The 25,195-nt window shown below is 40.1% G+C and overlaps 1 protein-coding gene across 4 annotated transcripts in view; it reads right to left on the bottom strand.

Annotated features, from left to right (window-relative positions):
• Window positions 1-848: 848 nt before the first annotated feature.
• Window positions 849-25,195, bottom strand: part of SNX25 (sorting nexin 25) — a 92,860-nt gene continuing 68,513 nt past the window's right edge. For 2 of the 4 annotated variants that reach the window (XM_052779850.1, XM_052779851.1), the window contains 9 exons: window positions 21,436-21,567; window positions 15,432-15,572; window positions 14,712-14,825; window positions 14,007-14,171; window positions 7,755-7,872; window positions 6,471-6,537; window positions 4,371-4,552; window positions 2,723-2,823; window positions 849-1,856 (listed from right to left, as the gene is read on the bottom strand). In XM_052779850.1, coding sequence (XP_052635810.1) covers window positions 1,782-1,856; window positions 2,723-2,823; window positions 4,371-4,552; window positions 6,471-6,537; window positions 7,755-7,872; window positions 14,007-14,171; window positions 14,712-14,825; window positions 15,432-15,572; window positions 21,436-21,567 — 1,095 coding nt within the window. In that variant the 3' untranslated portion in view covers window positions 849-1,781. Of the gene's footprint in view, window positions 1,857-2,722; window positions 2,824-4,370; window positions 4,553-6,470; window positions 6,538-7,754; window positions 7,873-10,266; window positions 10,386-14,006; window positions 14,172-14,711; window positions 14,826-15,431; window positions 15,573-21,435; window positions 21,568-25,195 lie in introns of those variants that run through there. The other 2 variants (XR_008234106.1, XM_052779852.1) reach the window with 2 other exon arrangements.

Here is a 25,195-nt window from a genome sequence, read left to right as displayed (position 1 = left end):
TTTCTTCATGTCACACAGCACATGAATCAAACCAAAACCAAACAAAAATGGTTGTTTCCTTTTCTGCATTTTTAGTATTTAAACATTAAATTTTCATATTCTGAAAAGCTAGACCCCAAACTTGTCTTGTTTTCACATAGAACCCATTCACAGGTCATGACTATTTTTAAATCTTACTTTTGTTAGTGGTGTGTATACTTTCTGTCACATGCTTCGTGAATGAATCTAGAGGTACTTATGTGTCTCAACACATTTTACTCTTAGACTGCAGAGATTCAAAGTTGGAAATGGGTCTGTATGACACTAAGCTTTACAGTTCAAACCGTGTCAACTTCTAAAACTAGAAAATGCTACTTAAAGAACTATGGAAAAAAACCCATTAGTATGGAAACATTCATTGTGCGTGTCCTCTACGAGGCCTGTTTTCCTCCATCATTCTTCATACTGCATTTACACTGCCCCTGTTTGTACCAGAAATAGTTGAAAACCTGTTGGCTCGGAGTGTGTACACCTGAGCAATGTTATGCTGAATCTTTTACCAAAAAATACTTTGATTAACCACTAGTAAATTTTACTGATTGCTATGGTAAGCTTGCACATTTCTAAATACCTATTTACTTGTAAAACTTCGTATGTGCAGAATTTGGCTTGCTCTTTAGGACTGTGCTGTGACTTGAAAACTTTTTTGAAACTGTTGGAGCAGCAGGCTAGACATTAGTAAAAACACTGATTTAAATATAGCGTAGGGATTTTATGTACTTTACAATATAGCCAGTCTTAACTGCAAGCAGTTTTTCTAAGAGCACAACTGTAGTGAATTTAAAAGAAAGTAATGAGTGTCACCTAGGGATTTTTGATGTTGTTTAATTATTTAGATGTGCATTAAGACCATATTTACATATTTTTACATAAATTAAAAAAACACTGAAGACATTGTTTTCTTTCCTTGTATAAAATAAGGGAAGGATCTGAAGGTTGTTTGAAATTGGGGTATTTGAATAAAACAGCCCTGAGTAATATCAGGGAAGTGATTAGAATGGTTTAATTAAACGTCTACTTAATCATTCATAGAAGCAATTCATAAGCACTAATCTCTGAACTAACATTTAACACAGGCATTCTGTTAGGACATACCAGTTTACAATACATATTTTCGACACAGACTTCAAAGTAACGTAAATATTCCTTACGAAACTAGTGCTGTCAAACTCATTCATTAGTTGTCAGTCCAACCTCACTATCAAGTACTGCAATCCAGTTGTGTTATTTATTGCTTACAAATGCTTCAAACTACGGGAAATCTTTGGTAAAAATAAAATTGATAAAATTTTCACAATAGCTTTACATGTAGTATTGCACGACAAGGCTTTTTCAATACACAAGAAAAAAGGAATGCTCAAATCCTCAGTGAGGAGATTAGAACTGTACAACATTCATTAGTTTACCACTATAAGCAAAATTTCTTTTCATAAATGTTTAAAATATTTTCTGGTTTCTTTCAGCTTATATGAACATTTATTTTTCAATCTATATTTGAAACAGAAGAGTAGTCAAATAGAACAATTTAAATAAAAATTGGCAACTATACAGCATTGTTTTGTCTACCCTACTACAGCATCAGATCTTTTCAAGTCTGTTTACTTCACAAAAAACTCAAGAGGAAAGAAAAACGCTAAAAATAATCATAGTCCTCAGCCCTCTATGGAAAAGAGGAAAATAAGTTTCATGTCTATTATTGGACATAGACATTTCTCTAGTGGTCCAATTGTGCAGATTCAAACCTAAGCGGCATTAAGCTGCTCCAAATGAGCTCTCAGCTCAGGACACAGTTCAGTTAGCAGCAGTTCCAGCAAAACCTGAAAAACAGAAAAGAGTCAAGATGAGCGCAGGTGCCAAATGAGAAATTCTTCTTCCTTTCTGTCATACTTAGAGCATCACAGGTAACAGAAGTGTGTAGGGTCATTCTCCTCATCATTCACGCAACTACTTTTCTTTCAACCTGAAGTTAGCACGCACCCTACAGATAACACGGGAAATGCCTTACGGCTGAAAGAAGGCAAGTGCCACAGGCAGCTGCTTTCAGATGGGGATTTCCCACCCTGTATAAACTGGTGCTGTTCTGTGGAAGCCACGGTAGCTACACGAGCAAGCGCCAGAGCATGCACCTCCCGAGCGGGCTGCCTCCGCTCCTGTGCCGAGGCTGCGTTATGTGCCTGGCTGCTGCAGGAAACGAGCCAAAAGAGACTGACTGAGAGCAAAGGTATTGTACTTGGATCCAGCTGCATACTCCGACCAGTCCCAACCAACAGCAGAGGATAGGGACTTCTGGAGGGCTGTCAGGTCCTAACTGTGAGCCAGTCCTGGAGCTCTCCTTTCCTAGGATTCTCCAAGGTATGTTTGTTTTTCTCAGCTCCACGAAGAAATCAGTTTGCACCTTATGAAGTCAGGCAAGTTGGACGTGGTAGAGGATCTCTTTTAGACAAAAAGCAATACTGTTCTTAAACAGCTTTGTTATTCAAAATTAGTCAAGTGATGGAACCAAGTACATTTTTTCCGACTTACTTTAATAACAAAAAAAGTTACTCGCACACGGAACAGTAGTCCAACATGAACCTCTGCAAAAGCACCCCCCACCCCCACCCCCAGTCTTTAATACTGAGTGAGCAGAGCTCAGCAATTAACAGGATTATGAAGTTAAAAGGCTACTTTTCTGGTTACTCACATAGAGTAGATGCTTGTTAGCCTTCCTTTCTTGCAAGGCATTGAACACTTTCACTACACCATGACGGGCATTTTGTTGACCAACAAGACTCTGCAGAGTATCTGCAACAAATGTTACTTCAGCTTATATTGTTTCACTCACGCTAGGCAAAACCTCCAGCTAACACTGCTGCCCATAAAGGAGGGGAAACCAAACCACTGCACTTCACGGCCCTTGGCTGCAAGGTACACGGTCCCCATTCACCAGCCTTTTAAACACACAGGTAACTCAGGTCAAAGGTTGAAAAGATACCCTTATTCTCAAGTTAATAATAGTGTATACATCTCAGTGGCAACATTTTTAGTGTTTTAACATGATATATAGTATGCCTTTTAGGTAGTTCACCTCGCAGAGTCAAGTCTAATGTCATACATTATTAAACCATTCACTTAAATGCACCTTCAGCCACAGAGACAGAGCTCCTACAACAGTTAAAACAGATTGAGCACTTTAATTGCCTCTCAATCTTCACAGAAAATACTTCCCACAAGTAAGCAGATAATTCTAAGCCCATTATTTATGTTTAGGATTAAATTAGAGAATAGTGATCCAATGCTTCATTGTTAATTTAAAGTGCATTCGGCTATGTCCTGACATATCTCTCCAAACTCAGAAACAAACAAAACCACAAATCAACTATGGAAGACTATTCTAGGTAAGTAGGCGAGTATGTAATGAAGGGAGTAAACAAAAGATTGTTTACACATCAAATGACAAATATTTTGCGTGCATACCTGCTGCTATTTTCACAGTAAAAGTTGATTAAACAACCTAATGCAAGGGGGTATGAGATATCTCCGTGAAGCCATAAAATAGCTCATTAAAGTACATTCCATTCAGATGGAGGGGAGATAAAAGGCATGCAAGCTATGTTTAAGCGCATTTCCAAGGGCTAAATGGAATGATTTCGGTTCTTCCCAGATAGGTGCCTTTGGGTTTATGTGATCTCTGAAGATTCAGAATTATGTAATTGGACTCCGTGTCCTGTGAATGGGACGGGATGGAGCATCTCAGAACGGTGCGCCCCAGAAACGTGCAAGCTGAAGAGGAAGCTGCCTGGACTTGGGAGGTAAGTGCAGGCAAAGGAAAGTGCTGGAAATCCCACCCGATCTAGGATGCTTCTGTCCAGGCTGCAGGTCCCTCTAACATTCAGTGCCCTGAAGCCTCTTACCAGAAACAGACAGCAACACACAACACTGACAGCACGGGTAGACCTCCCTCTTTGATTTTGAAATATAAGAGAAAGAAGTAATTGGGGTGGTGCCACTCTCCCTGTTTTCTGAGTAGTGCCAGGTAGCAGAACCAGCTGGTATTTGCTCACAGAGAACCAGCAGAGAGAGCCGACTTAACTTAGGTTCCGTGATGAATTATGACATACAGAAGTACAGTGATACTGGATTTTGCATCCACAAATAATACCTGAATCCGTGCCCTTTACCAGACTGACAGGAGAGGCAAAGAATAAGGCCAAAGTTATCCTTATTTATGCAAATAACCGTAATTTACAACTCTACAGGAAAAATCTAAAATGCAGCAGAACACTATTCGATTAACCAGTTTCCTCACTAGCTATTAAATCCATGATTAAGCAGAATGAAAGTGATCTCACCTGGAATGTTTTCAAGTAGTTTTTGCTGTGCTCTCTGTTTTGTCTCTTGCTTTTGTTCGTCGCTCTTGGCTCTCGGTGGTGGTGCTAATTTCCCATTTGGCCAAAAAGCATCTCGAAACACACCAATGTAGTAAACAAGCATTTGTTCACTGAACATCCAGTGTACAGTGTCACGGATCTGCCTGTAAAGAAGCGTAGAAGGGAGCACATCAGAGCTGGTCTTTCACATTTTATGCAGATTTATTCTTTTTACTCCTTGAAGTAGTGGAAGCGATACTCGTTTTCATGTAATTATCCCAATTTATCTGAGGTGATTTCACCAGCATCACAGCAAGTCGTATTCAGCTCTGGGAACTCTAGGATCTAGGTCACCCCAGGTATCTTAGATGTGGAGAAGGCTACATTTCAATGTAGTCCACAAACCCATATTACAAATTACAAGTACTACACTGAAATGTGTATATATTTCAAGGATGGGCAGTACAAAGGCTCCACTGGGTAAAGACATAAAAATCAGCTAAATAATAGTAGTGAATTCCAAACTGGTTGCATGCACAGATGTGCCTGGTGGGATAAAAACAGATGAAGTTTTGATAAAAGCGCAGTAAGTCCCCTCACAGATACCAACAGCACATTAGTGAAGGGATTACAAATGGAGATGGCAGCCTCCTGTGGCTGCAGGCACTCACTGTAGCCTTCAGCACCAAGAGTCTGAGGTAGACAGCAGGCTCCAGGCAGTACTGCCCAACTGTGCCACAGTACAGCCAAAACCCTTAGAATCAATAAATGTAAAAATTCAACCAACACGTAAAAAGCTACATAGCAACTTTGCATGCATGCTATGCTTACGCGCGCACACTCTCTCTCTCTATCCTCTCTCAGGTGTCTTTCATGCCAGTTATTAGCAGCATGTGAACAAATGAGCCGATCAATTTAAAACTCAGTGAATGGATACCGACAGATACCCTCAGTTCACCGGGAGTCAACTGCATGACTTGCCATCACTTCTTGTCCAATTTACCGCTACATAACCTACATGGGAGGTTTTAAAAGCCATGCTGGCATGTGCAAATTTAGTCACTGACTGGACAAAGGAACAGCCTGTTCTGCTGGTAGATTTCTGGGCTGTGACACTTACCTGAGTAATAGTCCCACTGCTACGCCAACGCAAAATAATGCATTTCATCAGATTCTCAGTGGCCCTTTGTCTAAGTGAATGTGCTACAGAAATCACAGATTCACAGACTTTCACAAGAAAAACATCATCATGCGCAAGAGCATCAGTACTGATTGAAAAGTAATGGGAAATGTGTTTGTATCAATCATCTGCTCTATTGAATTGAGTTTTACTGTAGACTTTTGTATCTGACAAGAAAAGGAATACTTTGCCAAAATTTTTCTGACCAGTGATATAGCCTTCCACATGAAAGGTGTGTACAGACACGCACGCTTCCTTCATAGCCTAGTCCAGGCCTCACTTGGCAGACATGTCTTCAAATGACACAGAAAAACACCTTTCTGAAAACACATCACTGTTACATGCATACAGGTTTCATGTTATAAATTAATGGTTCTCATCATGCACAAACATTACTTCAGTCATTTTAGAGAAATGTGCATTTGATTTGAAAGAAATTACTAAAAACGGAAACCTAGTTTCAGATCTGGCAAAAATCTTCATGAGACTGTAAGATAAAGCACAAACTAATAAGACCCATTCAGAGCCAGGCCGTTCAGAAAAACAGGACAGGAACTCATTTTATACATATATGTATGTGTATGTGTGTGTGTGTGTATATATATATATGTATACATAGATGTATACATAGATGTATAAAATGAAATCCCATGAAATACTGTGTTCTTCCAAAAGCAAAGCCCTGTGTAGGGGAAAAAAAATAAGGAAAAAGATAATTCACAGATCTGTGTCTTCTCTAATCAACACAACATATTTGTAATTGAGCTGTGGAAAACAAATGCAGATTATCACATACAACAGAATATCCAGGGTTTGATTTTTTTTTTTTTTTGACAATTCTGCTCTCAGCCTTTTTTTCATAGAGCAACAATGCAGGTTCAGTTAAAGTAACAGCTACTTACTTGTTGATAGTTCTTCCAAAAGTGACTTGTACTAGTGCAATTAATGTTTTTCTGACCCACTTGAACACTAGAACAATGAAAAATGACAGAAAATAAAGATCAAGAGGTTAATAACATTAGGGAACCCGTGATCATGTCCAAAACCTTCCCCCCACCCTGCAAAAAAACCCCAACCCACCCCTACAGTAAACATATCTGTTATAATCCTTTATAAGATTTCACTAATTGTACATGGGTCTCATTTTTCTTGACTGCTTTCCCTGTACTGTTTGCTATATGGTTTTTAAGCCTTGCAGATTACATAAACGTATCTGTAATATGCATTTGTAGTTTATACTGTGAACTTTTATGTTTAAGAATATTTCAAGTTTACTGAGCCATACAACTACCAAAACCCCTTTTTCTACTAGAAAAAAGAAAACCCCTCAAAATTCACACTCTTTTCATACGTACTAGTACAATGTGGTACACACAGCAGCATCATTAAAATTCTGAAAACATTTTCACTCAAACCAAGCAGTTAGCTTTTCATTACAAATAAAGGAAACAAATGTGAGTGCTTCCTAATAACTACTGGTTAATCTTTCTTTCACGCTGTTCACCATCAGCACAAGAAAGTCTGTATTTGGAAGATACATCTGCCATTTTTGGAAGGTGCTGCATTTTGTAACAGTTACCCTGCAAATAATTTCATAGGTCGTCAAGTGTGGCTGCACATTCAAATAGAAACAAAAGTAGTTTTCTTTATTACCACCATTCAGTTACATAAAGGAAGGGAAAAAAAAAAGTCTGGTACTGAAAGATGCCACAATTCTAGCATCTTTTCCACTGTACGAATTGTAGAACTACAATGCATACATAATACTTAAAATGGACACTAAAATTATGTAGCTTTGTCAATGACATGTTCTTTCATAAAGCCATCTTTCCTTCCTCATAATTCATACATTCTAACATGCAGACTATTTACAGAAAACATGCTTTTGTACTTTTCTGTTTTTTCCAGTTTTTTTTTTTTTTAAATGAAAAACTTAAGAACACTGAATGCAAAAGCTCTCCCTTACCAGTTACATTTTTACTGCAATGTTATATTGGAATTTCACTTCTGATTGAAAGCACCAAAGTCATAAACTACTGAAGAAGAGCTCTGTTCCAAACAAATTGGCTACATAGATTGCAAGAACATTTCCACTTATTGAAACAGCAGAAAAATCTGAATTACAAAGTGGCCCAGATTTCTTGGCCAACAGATTACACTAGCAAATAAGCACGTTTACAGCTTACTTCCTCGCAGCTCAAAAATCTCTCCAATCAGCATGAAACATGGTTCAGCAAGAGAGTCCCTTTTCCCATCCACCTCCTCTCCGTAGTCCGACAGATCACTATCCTCTTCCGTTTCTTCCTAGGAAGAGAGACACAACATGGGTATGCACTGTGGTTCCCCATCCCTCTTCCAGAATGGATTTAGTTATTGCCATTCTCTGGGGAAGGAGCACAGCCAGCCCTCTCAAGAACAGGCATTAGAGCCACCAACTCTGCCGCTGGCAGGATCTGGCAAACAGGAGCCTCACCAGGGATTTTGAAAAGGGACTGCCCTTCCCACCGGACCAGAGCGAAGGGGATGCTCAGTACTGCTGGAGTCACCACCACTGCTAGATCTTCTGCCTGCAGCCTTGCCCCAGTAAGCACCTGTCCTTGTTTCAGCTGGGATAGAGTTAACTGTCTTCCTAGTAGCTGGTACAGTGCTATGTTTTGAGTTCAGTATGTGAAGAATGTTGATAACACTGATGTTTTCAGTTGTTGCTCAGTAGTGTTTAGACTAAAGTCAAGGATTTTTCAGCTTCTCATGCCCAGCCAGTGAGAAAGCTGGAGGGGCACAAGAAGTTGGCACGGGACACAGCCAGGGCACCTGACCCAAACTGGCCAACGGTGTATTCCATACCATGTGACGTCCCATCCAGTTTAGGAACGGGGAAGTGGGAGGGGGCAGGGATTCACCGCTCAGGGACTGGCTGGGTGTCGGTCGGCGGGTGGTGAGCAATTGCACTGTGCATCATTTGTACATTCCAATCCTTTCATTATTGCTGTTGTCATTTTATTAGTGTTATCATTATCATTATTAGTTTCTTCTTTTCTGTTCTATTAAACCGTTCTTATCTCAACCCACGGGTTTTGCTTCTTTTCCCGATTTTCTCCCCCATCCCACTGAGTGGGGGGGAGTGAGTGAGCGGCTGCGTGGTGTTTAGTTGCTGGCTGGGGTTAAACCACGACAGCACCTCAGTGTTGGGTGGATCTGCCCAGACTTGCAGGGTCCACTGCCTCTATTGCCCTGGCAACACTAGCTGGGTAAGGGAAAGCAGGCGATGTGGGAGCCGTGTACTGCTAGGAAGCGGGTGAGAGCTGTAAGGAGGAGACTGCACTCAGAGGTGTGTGTGACTGCAAAGCCTCCTCTGACACAACACCCATGAAGGACATGCGGGATGGGGAGCTAGCCAGCTGGAGCTGTTTGCAACACAAGCAGCTAGGAAGAAATGGGGAGAATCTGGTTATTGCACAGGGAGAAGCAGGTAGCTGGCTCCCCTGGAGAGCAGGCAGTGCCTTGCACAGCTGAAGCTACTCAGTGGGATCAGGCACTAGCAAGTTGTCCTCCCAGTAAGCAGTGGAAGAGGAACTGGCCACTGCAAATACAAGCTCCATTAACGAGTACCAGTCCCAGGCAAAAACATAACATGGTGATACTCGGTGACACGAGCCTAAGGATACCCAAGCTCAGGGTACCGAAGGGAGCAGAGTTAGAATAGACTTACAGAAGACTTTATTGAACCACCTCGGTTTTGGCAGTACCATTTATCGAAGAATGAAGAGCAGGTTTTTTCTCAGTATCATGACGATCTGCTTCTGGATCAGGACTAAACCACCTACCTACCATTACTTGTGGCAGCCAGCACATCCCTTTGCTTTCCTGGATTTTCTCCTGCCTGCCTATGCTTAGAGTAAAGCTGCAGTGAGGTAGACCTGACCCCCCCTGAGGCTGGTGCAATGCCCCAGTCTCTGGCTCAGGAACGGTCAGAATGGTGCGCAGACAAGTTTTCTTTCTTCAGCCCTGGTTTTCAAAGAAATCTGTCATCTCTTCCTTTGCCTTCCTTTCTTCCTTATCATTCCATCATTTAATACTGCTTCCCCCCTGCCCCCCACCATCATCTAGTCTGGAAAACCTGCTTCATGGCTCTATTTCTCTTGCATTATTTTGGTGTCTTTCTTGGCCTTATTCTTATGGTCACAATCTTTCAGTCACCCCTCGCCTGTCATTTGAACCCTGCTATACAGAGAGTATCCTACAGTGTCTCAGCTGTACATCAGTTTGTCTTACTCCTTCCTCACGCCCTCCAAATCCCGTTCTAAAGCCCATCATTAACTTTGGGTTCCAGTCCCCGAGTCTTCTCCAGGCGTGGCACTGCATAGTAGTCTATAAATAAATAACTCCACAGTGTTGCATATTCCAACACATATATCCTGTACCCTTCACTTCCTGTGTCACATTTGGTATTTTCTCTAGCACTGCTCAAGATGCTGCTTCTCTCCTAATAACCAGAAAATCAAAAGAAAAAACCCCACAGCACTTAAGTGCACTGTAAACGTCCATGTAGACTCCCCTGTTTACCAACTTCCACAGCTTGATGAGTCCCCAGCTTTGAAAGCTTTTGCTAATGTTAGGCTAAGCTGTGACCAAGGGCAGGGAACAAAAAGCCACACCATAATGACAAGAAATGCCACACAAGAAAACCACAAATCATTACCCATGTTACCACACAAGCACACAAATTCAGACGATGAAGAGAGTTTTCTCCAGGGACACAGTCTAAAGCAAACTCCAGTCTGCTCACTGTCTTCCTCCTGTCAACAGGCTTCTTGGCCCTTCGTTATTTTAATGAAATTATGTTTTATTTATTTTTTCATAGTAGGCATCATTCCGTATTTTCATTAAGCACTTGGGCAACAGAACAGAAAATACGCTTACTGAATTTGTAGTTGAGCCCACGGGGTGCAGTTTGATAAAGACAAATGCAAAGCAGCAATAACTCGCTATGTAAATGCAGGAAATGAAACAATTGATATTGATAAGACTACAGAAAAAGATCCCAGGGCCATACTGCTGTGGAAAAGGCAAGCGTAATACCATGATGTTTAAGCACAAACATTGTATGACATACATACACACTGTCGTTGTTTCGGCTGGGACAGAGTTAATTTTCTTTCTAGTAGCTGGTAGAGTGTTATGGCTTGGATTCAGCATGAGAAGAATGTTGATAACACACTGATGCTTTCAGTTAGTCTAAACATTACTTAGCAACAAGTCAAGGATTTTTCAGCTTCTCATGCCCACCCAGCAGGAAGGCTGGAGGGGCACAAGAAGTTGGGAGGAGACACAGCCAGGACAGCTGACCCAAACTGGCCAATTTTCCATACCATGTGACGTCATGCCCACTACATAAACTGGGGGGAGTTGGCCTGGGGGCATCACTGCTCAGGAACTACCTGGCCATCAGTCGGTGAGTGGTGAGCAATTGCATTGTGCATCACTTGTTTTGTATATTCCAATCCTTTTATTAGTATTGTCATTTTATTATTGTTATTATTATAATTACTAGCTTCTTCCTTTCTGTTCTATTAAACTGTTCTTATCTCAACCCACGAGTTTTACCTTTTTCCTTCCAATTCTTTCCCCCATAGCACCAGGGGCGGGGGGGGGGGGGGGGGGTAAGTGAGCAGCTGCATGGTGCTTAGCTTCTGGCTGGGATTAACCAGGACACACATATAGATATAAAAATTGTTTTCATACATGGGAATAGGAAAACCTAGTGGGTGCATTATGTTTCAAATTTTAGTCACCACATTTGCAAGAAAAATATGGATAACCACATAAACCCATAAGAACTAAATAAAACATAACCTAACAAAACACTAGAAGAAATTGGGGCTGCTCAGTCTGAGAAACAAAAGAATAAAGGACAAAAGGAAAGTAGTAACTCCTGATAACTGAGATGATCCTAACCCAAACTGTTCGGTGTTTGCTGCAGACAAGACAAGAGCTAGCTGGCTAAAGAAGGGAGATTTAGGTTAGACAGCAAGAAAAGCCTTCTAACCTTGAAGATAGCTAAGAACCAGGATACGCTGCCTTGCTTGGCTAGAGAACATCAGTTATCAGAGGTTTAAACACGCATTAGACAAACACGTGCCAAGAATTTTGCTGGTACAGTTGAGTCTGCTTGAGCAGGAAGGTAAACCCAATGACCTCTCCAAGGTCCCCACTCTGTTTTTCTGCTGTTCAGTGAATCCCCTATCATTTAGAAAATGCAATGAGAAGTGTAAATTCTTACAGCACAGTGCATTTTCTATCCATTAATGCTTCATAAACCTAAAAGCTCTTCCTCTAGATGATAACAACTGCATTTTTTCTTCTGATTTGGTTTTGGTCTTGGTCTTGAGAGCTAATAAATATGTGCTAAAGCTAGCCCTGTCCAAAGAGCTGTATATATGAGAGATCTGAAATTGCTGCTATATCTAATCCAGAAAATAGCACTCAAGAGGTAATATTGTTGCTCTAACACATATTTGAAAAGTGTGAGATGAGATGTAAAAGGCAAAGAGAGCGCTGTATGAGAGCATTCTCTTCTACAAAGTCCAAAATACAAACTAAACCAGGAAATCTTAGTTACAAAGAGAACACAACTGTAACAGCTTTGTAATGTGTGGTTTAACACAACTAACTTCATTAATGACCTTGTACCAAATGATTTAACCCTAGTTTAACTGCTTTAGTACATTATCCAAAATGCTATCACTGGGCAAGACTGAGCTGATCTAAAGCTCACACTGAAAGACAAGGGTGTCCAAGAAAAATCAGAGCTGATCCCTGACCACCTCACAATTCCCCTCCTCCACTTAATTTTATCATTATTTTTAAACTAGGACTAACGTTTGCCATACTGATTCAGAGGGTCTAACAGTTTCCTATACTCCCTCCATCTGTATTCTGTTGTCTCATCTTATGTTTAAGCTTAGGGAAGGAGGGGAGAGGAGAGGGAAAGTGGATGTGAAGCAGGATGGTCTTTGTCTGCATTTGCACAGTGCCTGGCATAATACAGTCTAGCCAAAATTAAGCTCCTAGTCCCACAAGTAACAGACAGTATTAAATTTAAACTGAGTAAGAAGTTATGTTCCAACTCCTCTGTTGCCACATTCTCTGGGCATTTTTTGCTTGACTTCCTTCAGTTTTTCAGTACCAGTTGCTTCATTTCTGCTTCATTTCTTTGTTCTCTCTCCTCTCACGCACTCTTATTACAAACTCCCTTTCCTTCTCCCATATTTCCTAACTACATCCTCATATACACTCACGTAATACAATATATGTGCAGTCTGGCTTTTTTCTTGAGGATGTTTTTCAATTAAATAGTGAAATACAAATAGCTTCATGCTTCTATGCTTTTATGCTACTTCTACCTAACAGTCATTTTAGTGAATGCACTTTCGTTTTTAGAACTGTAGTACTTCTATTGAACTGTAAAATTAGTTTCTCAAACCTTCTTTATATTTATTATTCTGAAATGCGACATATACATTCAGCATCTAGGTGAAAACACAGTGCAATTCTGAAAAATTAAAATATATAGGTTTTTCTTATTCCTCAGAGATGCAAGACCGCATTTTTGCCTATTAACAGGCTAGAACTGTCCAAGTTCCCCAAACTCCATTTATCCTACAGAAGGCCCATCCACTGCAGACAACTACAGCATGTAAGAAAAGAAGTATTTCATCTAACGTATAACTAAAAAGGGGAATAGAAACAGCTCCTTGGAGGATGCATATCTGCAACATGAACCTCACAGAATAGAGCGCCAAGTAATTATGGTCAATTTTAGTCACTAATCGATTCTTCACTGCATTTTGACAGACAATGGGGTTTTGTGGCTTAGGATCAAATTCTCCAACTGGTTTGTCCACATGGGCTCCCGCCTGTATTTGCAAATTCCCTCAGTGAGCCTGTACCACTTGCCAAAATTCTTTGTCAAAACTAGCTTTGCTTCAGAAGTTGTCCAGAAATTATTAAGGACACACAGCTGTTCCCTGCCAAGAGAAGATTCCTAAGAGAGAATTATTTTTACCTGTCAAAAACCCTCTGAAATACACATGTCTAGAGCACAAATAGTGAGAAGTTCTGCTACGAAAAAAAAAAAAAACCCCAAACAAAAAACCCAACCAATCCCACATGGACTGCAATTCGTTTATTCATGATACGTTACACATTTGCCTATATATATTTATCAAAGGGCAGGAAACTTATTGTATTAATAAACACCTTTTAAGTTCATAGACAGCTCTTATTTCTGACTATTTGTTCACTTACAGTAAATTAAAAATGACCTTTGGAAATGTCTTCCAATATTACCTGCCATTCAAATACATTATATTAATGGCTCTCCCTGCTTACTTTGGATATATAATTAAATTTGGGAAGATTACTTTTCTACCACTTACCTCCTGATGAGAAAACAAATCACCAGGAAGTCGTTCTAGAAATGAGGAGAGTGAAAAAGAGGACTTCTTTCCTTGCACATCAATAACTTTGAGGTGCTCTGGGGAAGGGCTCAAGAAGGCGTAAAGTGCTTCACTCGGGCAGAGTCTTTCATCAGAGAGCAATTTCTATGAGGGAAAAATAATGACAGAAACAACACATCAGTTGAATATTTCTTGTTAAGGAACAACTTGTCAGGCCATCCCATAAAACTGATTAAGACATGGCTCAGAGGTAGAGTGAGAAAAAAAAATCCATGTCTCTCAGATACTTCAAAGATACTTTAAGAAGCTAGTTCTAAAGTATTAGAATTAGTAAGATTCAAATTTTTAATCTTACAGCTTTCTTTTTAAATAAAAATAGTTCTAATTTGTAAGAAGTTTGTTGTGAAGTGTTGTAGTTAAAGGTGGCAATTACAGGATTCGTTATTTACTATTTCTTAATTAATCAAAGTTTAAATAACTTACCACTAGAGGAACAGTTACTATCAGCCAAACTCATCTCAACTTCAGGCATTTTGGACAACTTTGGCATTTATAGTGTCAAACCTTACATATGACCTATTTGTTCTAGGCTCTCTCTTCAGTCAATAGAGAGACAACATCTACTCCAGAGGCATGACTCAATTCTCCTGTTTAGACATGTTGGTTTTGTCTTTGTTTTCTTACCTGCAGAAAGTTATTAAGCTGGTTCTTGGATTTCTCCATGAATTTCTGGTCTATGGATTTGAAGGGCAGCTTGCTGAGGGAAGGCAACTGAACTTTCTTTAATGATGGAAAACACTGTGTAGGAGAAAGGAGAGCTCACTTAACATACATGTGCAGAAAAACACAGGTTGTTCAGAACAGAAATGAAGAGACTCCTTTGTACTCTCATGGCCCTTCCATACCCCTCTCAACACCTTGAAAAACACCCTCCCTTACCCACTATGGGCTCACACATCTAAACCCTTTCCCTTCACAGCACCTTCATTATCTACCACTTATCAGACAGAAAGGTTAAAGCAGTGTAAAAGGAAACCTTCTCTGTCCCCAAAAGCTGTCTTTTCTAATACCTCCCTGGAAGCCAGGAACAAAATCTAGTTTTTAAAGCAGGCTCTTGCATGACAGTGCAGACCATATACCATTTCGACATTGGGTTAGTCCAGTGAAACAGTCATTATTAAGGAAAAAAAAGAAGTGAGAAAAAAATTATAAACACATTTTATAAGCATCTGGCCGAGGCCAGAAATATGCAGATAGAAAACTAGCTCTAAAAGGCAAAAAGGCAGAAGGCTGGCATAAAAATTGGCAATATTAAATTTTTATCTGGTTTTTCCCCTCTCCAAGCATCACTCTGACAAATTTTAGTGTTTTGCATCTTCTCCCTCCCCTAACTGAAATTCATACCTCACTGAGTTTCCGGTGTAGGTTCTGAAACTCACTGAGCTTCCTTGGAACAGTCCACTTCTTAGTTTCAGCTCCACCAACTTCTTGTAAACTCACCATGACAGAGTAACAGGGCACTTGTTCTCCATTCTCTTCTAAAACCTTGTGGGAAAGAAACCAACAGATAAGGTATACTACTTTGAAAGCAAACAGTGGAACATTTGGGCTGCCAGATGACTGGCTCACAAATTCAGTCATCAATGTCCCATCCTTCTCTTGCAGTCTGAAGGCTACAGATGGAACAATACCCTTAATGGACAAAACTTTACCCAAAATGGTATGTCAGTCCTGAATCAGTCCTCCCGCTAGCCACGATTACACTTTACATAGAGCTTTGCAATGCTGTCCGTCAGCAATCACATCTCCCTGACGTGTCTTCTTCAAACAGCTGCATGTATTATTTCAGTTTTTAAGGTACCTACCACATAGCTTTCTGATTGCTTACCAATACTCCACTTCTCTCGTCTGCCTTTTCCTGACTGTTCTCCCATTATTCCCACCCTTCTTTCCTAGTGCTCGTGCTGAGGCTCACCCACACGCCGGGCACAGCAGCCCTGCAGATGGGCCCCGCAGCAGCTGGTGCTGTCTCAGAGTGACTTCTCTGCTCACTCGAGCTATTTTGTGCGCACAGAATGTGTGGTACCCACGCAGTGTTTATTTCCGAGAAGCTCACAGCTTTACAGAAATACTAATGAATCAAGCTGTACGACAGCCAGAGGAAGGAGTGATTAACCACATTGTGCAAATGGCAAAACTACAGCAAAGAAGTTACTTGAGACGATTGCAGCAGTGTGACCATATTATTTCTTAATTTGATGAGCTACCCAGAATTTCACCCTTATGTCCTAATGGTAACAGATTTTTGTTTACTTATTTTAAAGAGACAGCTAAATAGATTATGAAAGGCAAATAAGGGTAATGCATACATAGATTTTTTTGGCCAAGCCAAACTCTCAAATGCTTGCCTTAATATACATGCAAGTAACAGAAAAGTTATTACAAAATGCCACTCTCGCACACAATCTTTTTAATGAAAGTAATAACTTCTAAGCTTTTGGGGCTTTTTTTTAAAGACTATTTAAGAATAAACTTTAAAATTCATATAATTATGACACATTTTCTGAGAAGCCCGTAAAGGTCTGAGGACACTTAATGCTAGTGACAGATAATTTGACAAGCAGCTACATCACCACTGTACAAGACACACAGCTAAAATGTACCTTCATATTTTATGGCTCTTCAGAGCTTTACATGGAGAATATTCTCTGTGATGCACTCCTCCTAAAGCTGCACTTGGACTATGGGGAAACCCAATCCGAGGCCCAGGTTTCGCATCTTTCTAAGAAAAGCTGCAGCAGCACCCAGACAGAGTACAAAGCACCAGCTTGAATGTCCAAAAATGTGCCTGGTTCCCAGCACAGCTATGTGGGGAACTGCCTTTCTCCTGCCAGACTACTGCAGAAAGAGATGCTTGAACAGCCTCCAAAATGTAGGTCAGAGAGACCTGGCACAGAGGGACTGGGATCTCCTGGGACAGTCCCTGCCCTGTCTACCCCTGAGCTAGATTGGATTTGTGTTCGTAGGTGACTCACAAACATCTCCAGGCAGTTGCTTTTGAAAACTGGGAGATCAGTGCTGAAAATGCTGATTTGAGTCATGTGTATCATTCTCCATTACACATTCATCCCCAGGGCAGGGATTTGCATGTGTGTAGGGTCATCTGAACTGTAATTGTCAGGAGAGAGTCAACCTTCTGGAAGGACATTGTTGAAACCAAAACCAGAGTACTAAGTCCTCCTTCTGTTTTCAAGTTAGGATCCATGTGCAAAATCATTTAAATTCTGATTACTAGATGGAGAAACATTACAACTTCCTTCAAATACCCTCATAGAAATATCTGAAAGTCTTCAGGATCTTCTTAAGAAAGCAAAATTTTTGACCAACTTAAGTACTTGTGCATGTTTTACCAAATTAATAAGTCAACTGGAGAACACACAGAAAAATGGGATGTTGGGGGGGTCTTCTAAACCAGGAGATCTAGTCCTTTGCTGTACAGGCACCATCTCATGCAATTGCTATCATGAATGAATTCAAACTTGTGAAACAATTTTTGTTTCCATCCCCGTTACGCTAAAAGTCTGCTCTAAACCCTCACCCTGGTCACTGGAGGTTTCCTTTCAATTTCCAAACTCATTTCGGTTTGTTCCAACAACTCTTCACCCCTCCCTTATGTTTACCCTTACCGATGTGTTTTTATAGACAGCCCTATTCCCTCCACGTCTCCCTTTTGCTTAGCTAAGCAAACTAAAGTGCTTTCACAATCACTCCTCATGGCAAAAGCTCCTCATTCAATCCATTCAGTTCCACCCTTCTCAAACACCATGGCCCAGCACCTGCAGAGCGACTATAACACTTTGTCTCAAATGGAAACTCCTCTCCTGATGTATTCGAGGGCCGCACTTGCCTTTTTCACACCTGCAGCCCACTCAAGACGAACTGCACATCTGACAAGCCACCAGCGTACCTACTGCTTCCAGTCAAAAGGCGCTCCCCAAAGCCCAGAGTTCCTGCCGAATGCCAAACCTCACACGCCACGCATGCTGTGAGATTTCACCGTGCTTCTATTACTCCCATCCTGAAAATCACCCAGTTGTTTCTGAGAACCACCCTAACGCTCTTCCAGGTCTGACTCTTCATGACCATAAACTTAACATCTGCGGTGCGGTTTGGTTTTCCAAGTCCAAAGGTCCTGTGACAGTCTCAGCCCTGATCCTTTCACAGCACGGGCAAGGGCTCTCAGAATTAGCCCCTAGCATGGCATTTCCACAAGTCTCCTACTCAGCCCTTTCTCAGCCCCCTTCCTCAGCTTACACGTGAGTCTTTCAGGTTATTCACTGCTCCTTACCTAGCAAGGACAGAATCAGCCCTCAAGCACCCAAAGCGGCTTCAGGCTATTGGGATTGTTTTGCATTGGCAGCAACTCCCATAGCTTCAAGACAATGTAAAGATTAATTATTTCAGAATTTACTGTCTACTAGCATGTCACAGATACCTAGTCCACAAAGGGTAAAGATTTCTACCTTCTCCCTATGAGGCACAAAAGTCCCAAAGCGGATAGAGAGAGATATGAAAAAGGATGTTGACACACCTACACCTATTAATAAAACCTAGAAGGCACACATCAGAGGTGAGCACCTTTTACCAGGGTGTGTGGTGTGGTAACAGTGAGAAACATTCAATGAAATATTGGAGGGGGAAAAAAAAAAAAAAAAAAAAAAAGGAACAAATATTACTAAATACATTCCAGGAGAAGGTATAGCTATTAGCTGCAGTAGGTAAAATGTAAACTTAACATTAGCAAAAACTGTAATAATAGTTCAGTAAAGTAACAAGCTGCCAAGGAAAGTCAATGAATCACCTGTTGGAAGCACTAAGGGCGGGTCCAGACATCCACCAGGAATGACTAAACATTAACAAAAATTAGCCCAGTCATTAAGGCAGTGAAGAACTGTGTGACTCACCAGAAACTTCCCTCAGTCAGAGCAGCTCTCTGAAACAGCCCACCCAAGCTATGCAGCAGTGAAGTAGGGGCTAACCAGACTGCTGTTAAAAAAAAAGTCCCTTAAAAGTCCCTTTTAAACATAGAAAGGCTGTGCAGAAGGCGTATCTGGCACACAGTTGTTTTCCTCAATTCACAGGAAACTAATTTTCTTAATTTCCACTGAGCATAAACATCCTAAATTCCAAGATATTTAAATGAGTAAGACAAGCTATTTTTTCACCTTATTCAAATCTACAAACTCCACTCCTTATGAAAGTAATAAAATTTTAAAAAGTTGTTATGCTCTGCAACAGTCTTTTTTCTTTGGACAGAGAAGGCAGAACACCTTCTATAATATGAAACGATACAACCAAAACCATTAAAGCAAGTAGGTAACAGAGCTATAAGTTTCATAACTGCTGGTATGGGGAGGGAATATACCTGTCGTGGAGAAGTGACTTACAGAATTACGTAAGTTGTTATCGTGGGTCCCCTCATTCTGCATCTTCTTACCGTCTTTTTTCAACCTCTACCAACCAGCCAAAACACTGAGTCTCCAAAGACCATTTTATCAGAAATATCAGTTACCAAGAGATACCTGTAGGTTATACCATTTACATTGACTTTTTAATATATTTTATACATATACAGCTAGTGCATTTATACAACTCAAAACTATAACAACTAAAAGATTCAAGCTAAGAGTGCAAACAACAGTTTGGACACGATTTTTTTTTTCTAAGTCTTAAGTCATTCTAGTTTTTTATGCATTATCTATTTACTGGTTTAATAAATCAGTTTAAAAGGTTGATGACAGGCTGATTACACCTTCAGCTCAAATTCTATAGCGAAATTTACTTTTACTAAGCTTTTCTGCAAAAAACATAGGGCCACTACATTTTTCTCTCTCTAAAATCACAGAGCTACATGCTAGGATTAGCAACAGCATATTTTGCAGCTAGGAAGACAAACGTCACCTACTCATACCCCCTGAAATCATCAACTGCAGCCAGAACATTTCCGAGCAATTAATTAACATGGATAACTACAACATTAATGTTTTCTCCAGCCTACCCTTTGAAGCACAGAGCTGCAAACAGCACAATTAATGCAAGCCTGCATTTAATTATCTAATCCAGTACTACTTCTAAGTTATAGTTTAGGCAGAAAGTAATTAGAAGCCTCTCCCAAACTCCCTCTTATTTAGCAGAACCACCTTCTCATCCGGCAATAAGGGAGACACTGAGCAGTTCTGTATGGTGCCCCTCACCAGGAAGCTGGTGTTCTAGAGTTTTGCTGCACACGGTATTACTGCTTTTTAAAAACAGACTTCAAAAGCTACAGAGAACTCTTAAAGACAACTTAAGAGCATCACTGTTCTCAACTGTGTCACCTGCAAACAGCATTAAAACAAAAACAAACTCAGATGTTTACACATTGAGAATTTGGTTTTTAAAATGGCAACTTAAGCTTTTAACCTGTTGGATTTATGTCTTCTTTTACAGACAACACATTTAACTATTGATAGACCTATCAACAGTTTGCAAGAGCTGAAGACACAAGCAAATAAACTCAACAGCACAGAATTTTTTCTTCCAGGAAAAATTACCTCAAAGAAACTACATACACTAATTTAAGGAACATTTTCTTAATAGCACAAGAAGGCATGCCAGTAGAGATCCAATTTATCTTTAATTCTCTGAAGTGATACTGTCAAGAAGATTGCTTACCTATGGTGTGAGCCTACAGTTACTACGTAACAAGCATTTATTGGGTTCCTTTCATGGCAAATGTGAATACAATGCCATGAGATGGTAATGCTTTTTGTTTCCATTACAGGTTTGGGGGGTTTTTTAATTACATTCGTTCTACAATTGTCTGCCTACACCCAAATGGAAGAGCAGAACAAGACAAAAAAAAAAAAAGAAAAATTTAACTTCTCCTTCAACTTACAGATTTAAAGCCCTTTCTTTCTGGGTATTCTAGTCCCTTGAAACTGTACTGCTGTTAAATATAATAATAAAAAACACAGAAAGTATAAGTACTGCATCTTTGAGACATGCAGAGACACAATTGCACCTAAGTGTGCTAGCACAGTAAGAGACAGTTCTCATGAAAAACAATGCCCCTAAGATAGCAAATGACTTTACCCAATGCCAAAACCAGTTCACATACAAAAATACCTGCACGTAACTCCATTACAACAGTGTCTAAGGACTAGAAATTTTGTATATGCATCATAGTAGTCACTGGGGGAACACAGGAGGAGTTCAGAAGAGATTAGGGTTTCCTCCCCCTGCCAAGTAAATATTAAGTATACACAGTGTACACACAGGTATAAGGAAAGTATACACAGGTTTTTATTCTTCTCTTCATAGAAGTTTGAACTGAACCAGAAGATAAAAAGTCATAAAAAACCCATACCTCGCCTGAGACAATGAAGGCTTTCCACATACCAAGATGCTCACACCACCAGTCCGTTCTTGCAATGTGCAGCTGAAGGTCATTGTGCTCTCTCTCCATCAGAGTAATTTCATCCTTCAGCTTAGAAACAATCTGCAGAGGAAAGTTTATCGATTACAATTGGTGTGAAAAAGCTTGTGCAACATGCCTAGTTATGTCTTTAGGGATGCTATTGAGAATGGAGAAAAGGTACAAAAGCAGGGAGAGAAAGAACAATTAACATGGGAAAAAATCATAAGCGAGAGAATCTATGATGCCTCATAAACTTGTAGAATACACAGTAATCTTAAAGGTCAACCCTGATACCAAAATAAAAAATAAGTTAGAAGGACGTGCTACTATCACACTATTAGCATAAAAGGCACTTCAGATAGGGTTATTTATTAATTACACACATGTATTACACATTATATGTTTTATACAAACTTGAAATTTCAGTTACTGAAATATGCATTACTGAAGACTCCTCCTTACCATTTTCAGATATACATGATGGGACCAAAGAACCTGGGGATAGATTTAATTTCTAGGAACTTAGCTATGTTAACAATCACTTAGGAAGTTACCACTTGATTCATTTTAGTTTTGGAAAAAGAAGGATTTATTATTGTGGAAAGCGCACATTTAAAAAGGTGCTCTCATCAAGATGTAGCTCACCGTCATAATCTCATAAAGGAGAAATAGCGTATCTCATCACATCAGCAAAAATATATGTAACCACACATACTACCAGGAGACAGTATGACAAGAAAAGCTGGAAGTATACATAAGATGCAACATTAGAAACACAGCAAAAGAAGCTGACACTTTTTTTTTTTAAATATGATATACCACATAGTCAAATTCACGAGTCTTAGTTGTACGACTTGCATCACAAGTGGTACATTTTACAGAACTACAGTAATTCTGCCTTTTTCAAGATTTTTGTCTCATGTAAGATGTGAAATATTATCTACACAACAGCTATATAATAACCTTCTAGCATATACCTAACATTCAGAATAATTTTGTATTTTATTGTATTTCCTATTGACATACAGATTGCTCTGCAGTCACCTTACGTGGAGTCCTATAAGAGGCATCCAGGAACAATCAATAAATAAAGAAGAACTGGTAAGATTTCATCATAAGTAAATAGCTGCTATGCTTATAAAGCAAATACTGAGACTTTATAATGATACTGGATCCATTTTATTATTCTGTTTCAAAAATGTCTGTATTTTCAAAGACAGTATTTTAGGAGCAAAAAAATACAGGGAAAACCCCACTACTTTAGAAGGGGTACAATCCCCACCTTCCCAAGAGCTTAGGTATAGAAAGAATATAGCTATTATTTCCCAAGAATGCAAAGGGAACATACAAGTGATACATCCATGTGAATGCAACAATATATAAAGGTTTAGTTATACAGCACTTTTCGTAAAACTGTAATGCTACAGAAACAAATGATAGGGCCTAACTCACGCATACACAACCACATTCACTTTTGTTTAGTACTTGTTTTCTATTTATAACTCTTTCTGCCCGTGGTACATATTTTAACTTAAAAACTAGTTGGTTGTAAAAGCACCTCTTATATTTTCTCAAAGCGAGTCTTACGTTCACTCCTGGTACAGGTCCACTGGAAATATGAAAGTTCTGAACAAGTTAACATAAAATCCCTCCAACTTCCATGTAATTTCCGACAGAGACAGAGTCATTTTTCTGTTCAGTAAAGTCCCATTTAATTTCAATAAATGTGTCACACAGTTTTGTTTGAAAATAAGGCTTAGCAAGCACCGGAAAGTGCTCTGAGTGGGGAATGTTAAGGGTTTGCTTTGCTACTGAGGATGACAAGACTGAACTCTAGCAAGAATCTGGTCCCTGCACATTTACTGTGGTTGCACAGGAAAGCATGAGACTGCACCCACAGACCCAGGGGAGACAGCCGCTGAGCTTCGGGCATGAGACATGCACTGAAGGTGGCACCACAGTCACAGACCTCCAAAGATCAAGCTATTTTCTATGGCAGTGGGCCTTGTATGTCAGAGACATTGCCCGAGACTGCTTGTCATCTTTGCTACTCTCTGTATTCCACAGAAAGAACTGAAATAAAGACTTCTCCCTACATTAAAAGAACATTTTCTTTTAAGACTAGCAGCACTCCACATGCACCTCAAATGAGCAGTTTTCTTCCTTGACTGACTGGCATCTGAGCTGCACGGTGCTAGAAGCCACTTAAAGATGTACATATGTGTTTTTTATGGGTCTCACAGCAAAGCCATTTCAAAAAGAGAAAACAACCCAGGAACAGCTTGAGGTTAAAAAATTTAGTACAAAATGTGCATGACACTCCCCTTCATATGGCACAAAACTGTGGAATTTTTAAAAACATTTTTTATTTTATATGGCCAAGAACCAAATTTTTACCTGCCACATCCAGAGGAGAAAAGAATAAAGTCCCCGTGACAAGGTGGTCTCACACTGTCAACCCTAACTATCCATTTAAAAGCTCCACAGGTAAATGCTACTGCAGTAATACAGGCATTATTAAAAAAAAAAATAAAAAGGACACATCTGTGGTCTCACCACTCCGAACAGTAGTGATTGGATGACAAATAAGAGGTATCTTCTGCCAGCTAGGGTCACACACACAGCACAGCAGCTGTGAGCGGGACACCCCAGAACAGCTGCGGACACATTTCCAGTTGTCTGCAGCAACCTCTGGCAGAAGGGAGATGTGGAAGGGACAGAGGGCATGAAGCTAGCCAGGGTGGCCTCAAAGACTACTATCCACATCTTTCTCTTAGAGGTGGCTATTCCCAGAGCTGGGGCAGCACAGAATGAGCGGAGTGTCAACTTCCATTCAGACCAGCATCTTGGCACTCACCCTGAGTGAAAGAACAAATGTGCAAAGAACCCAGGTCCTGAGCAATGACTAATGCCCAGGTACATTTTTGCCATCCCTAGCAGAAGGCCATTTTAGGGGGACACCTTGACTACTTGTTCACCCACTGCCCACCATTTGCAACAAATCTCATTACACCTGAAAAGCTTGGCCCAGCTGCATCTGAACAACAGTCGTGTAATATCATCCTCAGTAGCAATGCAAATGAGTTGGCCTAAGCCAAATGCAAATCACTTGCTTCTGCCTGAATATATTCTTAGATTTCTTAACTGTTGCACTTTGTAAAGAGAAAAAGGCATATTTTTTTAAATTTTTTTTTTAATCCAAGACCGGAGCGCCAAAGTTTCACATCCCTCAGAATTTTTAGTCTGATGAGTGCCCTGCAGATTTCTCCTAGCTCCTTATTAAGGAAATAATTCACTTTTATAGGTTTGGGGGTTTTTTTTCCCCTTTATTTGAGCAAGGCAGTCACAACCGTAGAGATTAGGAAATTGTGCTGTGCTATTTCAAAGCCAGCAGAGGGAGCAGAAGCTAACTAGCACATCCCTCCGCTGCAGCGCTACAGATGCGACAGGGACACAGAACAAGCTGCCATAAAGAACTACACAGATACAGGTGGGTAGAGATGTAAGGGAGAAATACTATTTGCCACCAACAAAGCTGCAAGACCACTAGGAGAGAGGTTGTTATTCTATAACAAACAAAGCAATATAAATCATATTTGCAATTTAAGTTACAGTAGCTTTAAAAAAATGGAAAAAAAACCCAATTAAAACTAAGCTCTGATTTCACTTTCTGTAACAGGCTGATTGAAATAGCAATCTGACCTGTCCA

The sequence above is a fragment of the Harpia harpyja genome, chromosome 2, assembly GCF_026419915.1.
Source record: "Harpia harpyja isolate bHarHar1 chromosome 2, bHarHar1 primary haplotype, whole genome shotgun sequence".
Lineage (NCBI taxonomy): Eukaryota > Metazoa > Chordata > Aves > Accipitriformes > Accipitridae > Harpia > Harpia harpyja.
Note: the sequence above shows the minus strand (reverse complement) of the source record. Positions and strands in the feature narration are given on the sequence as shown.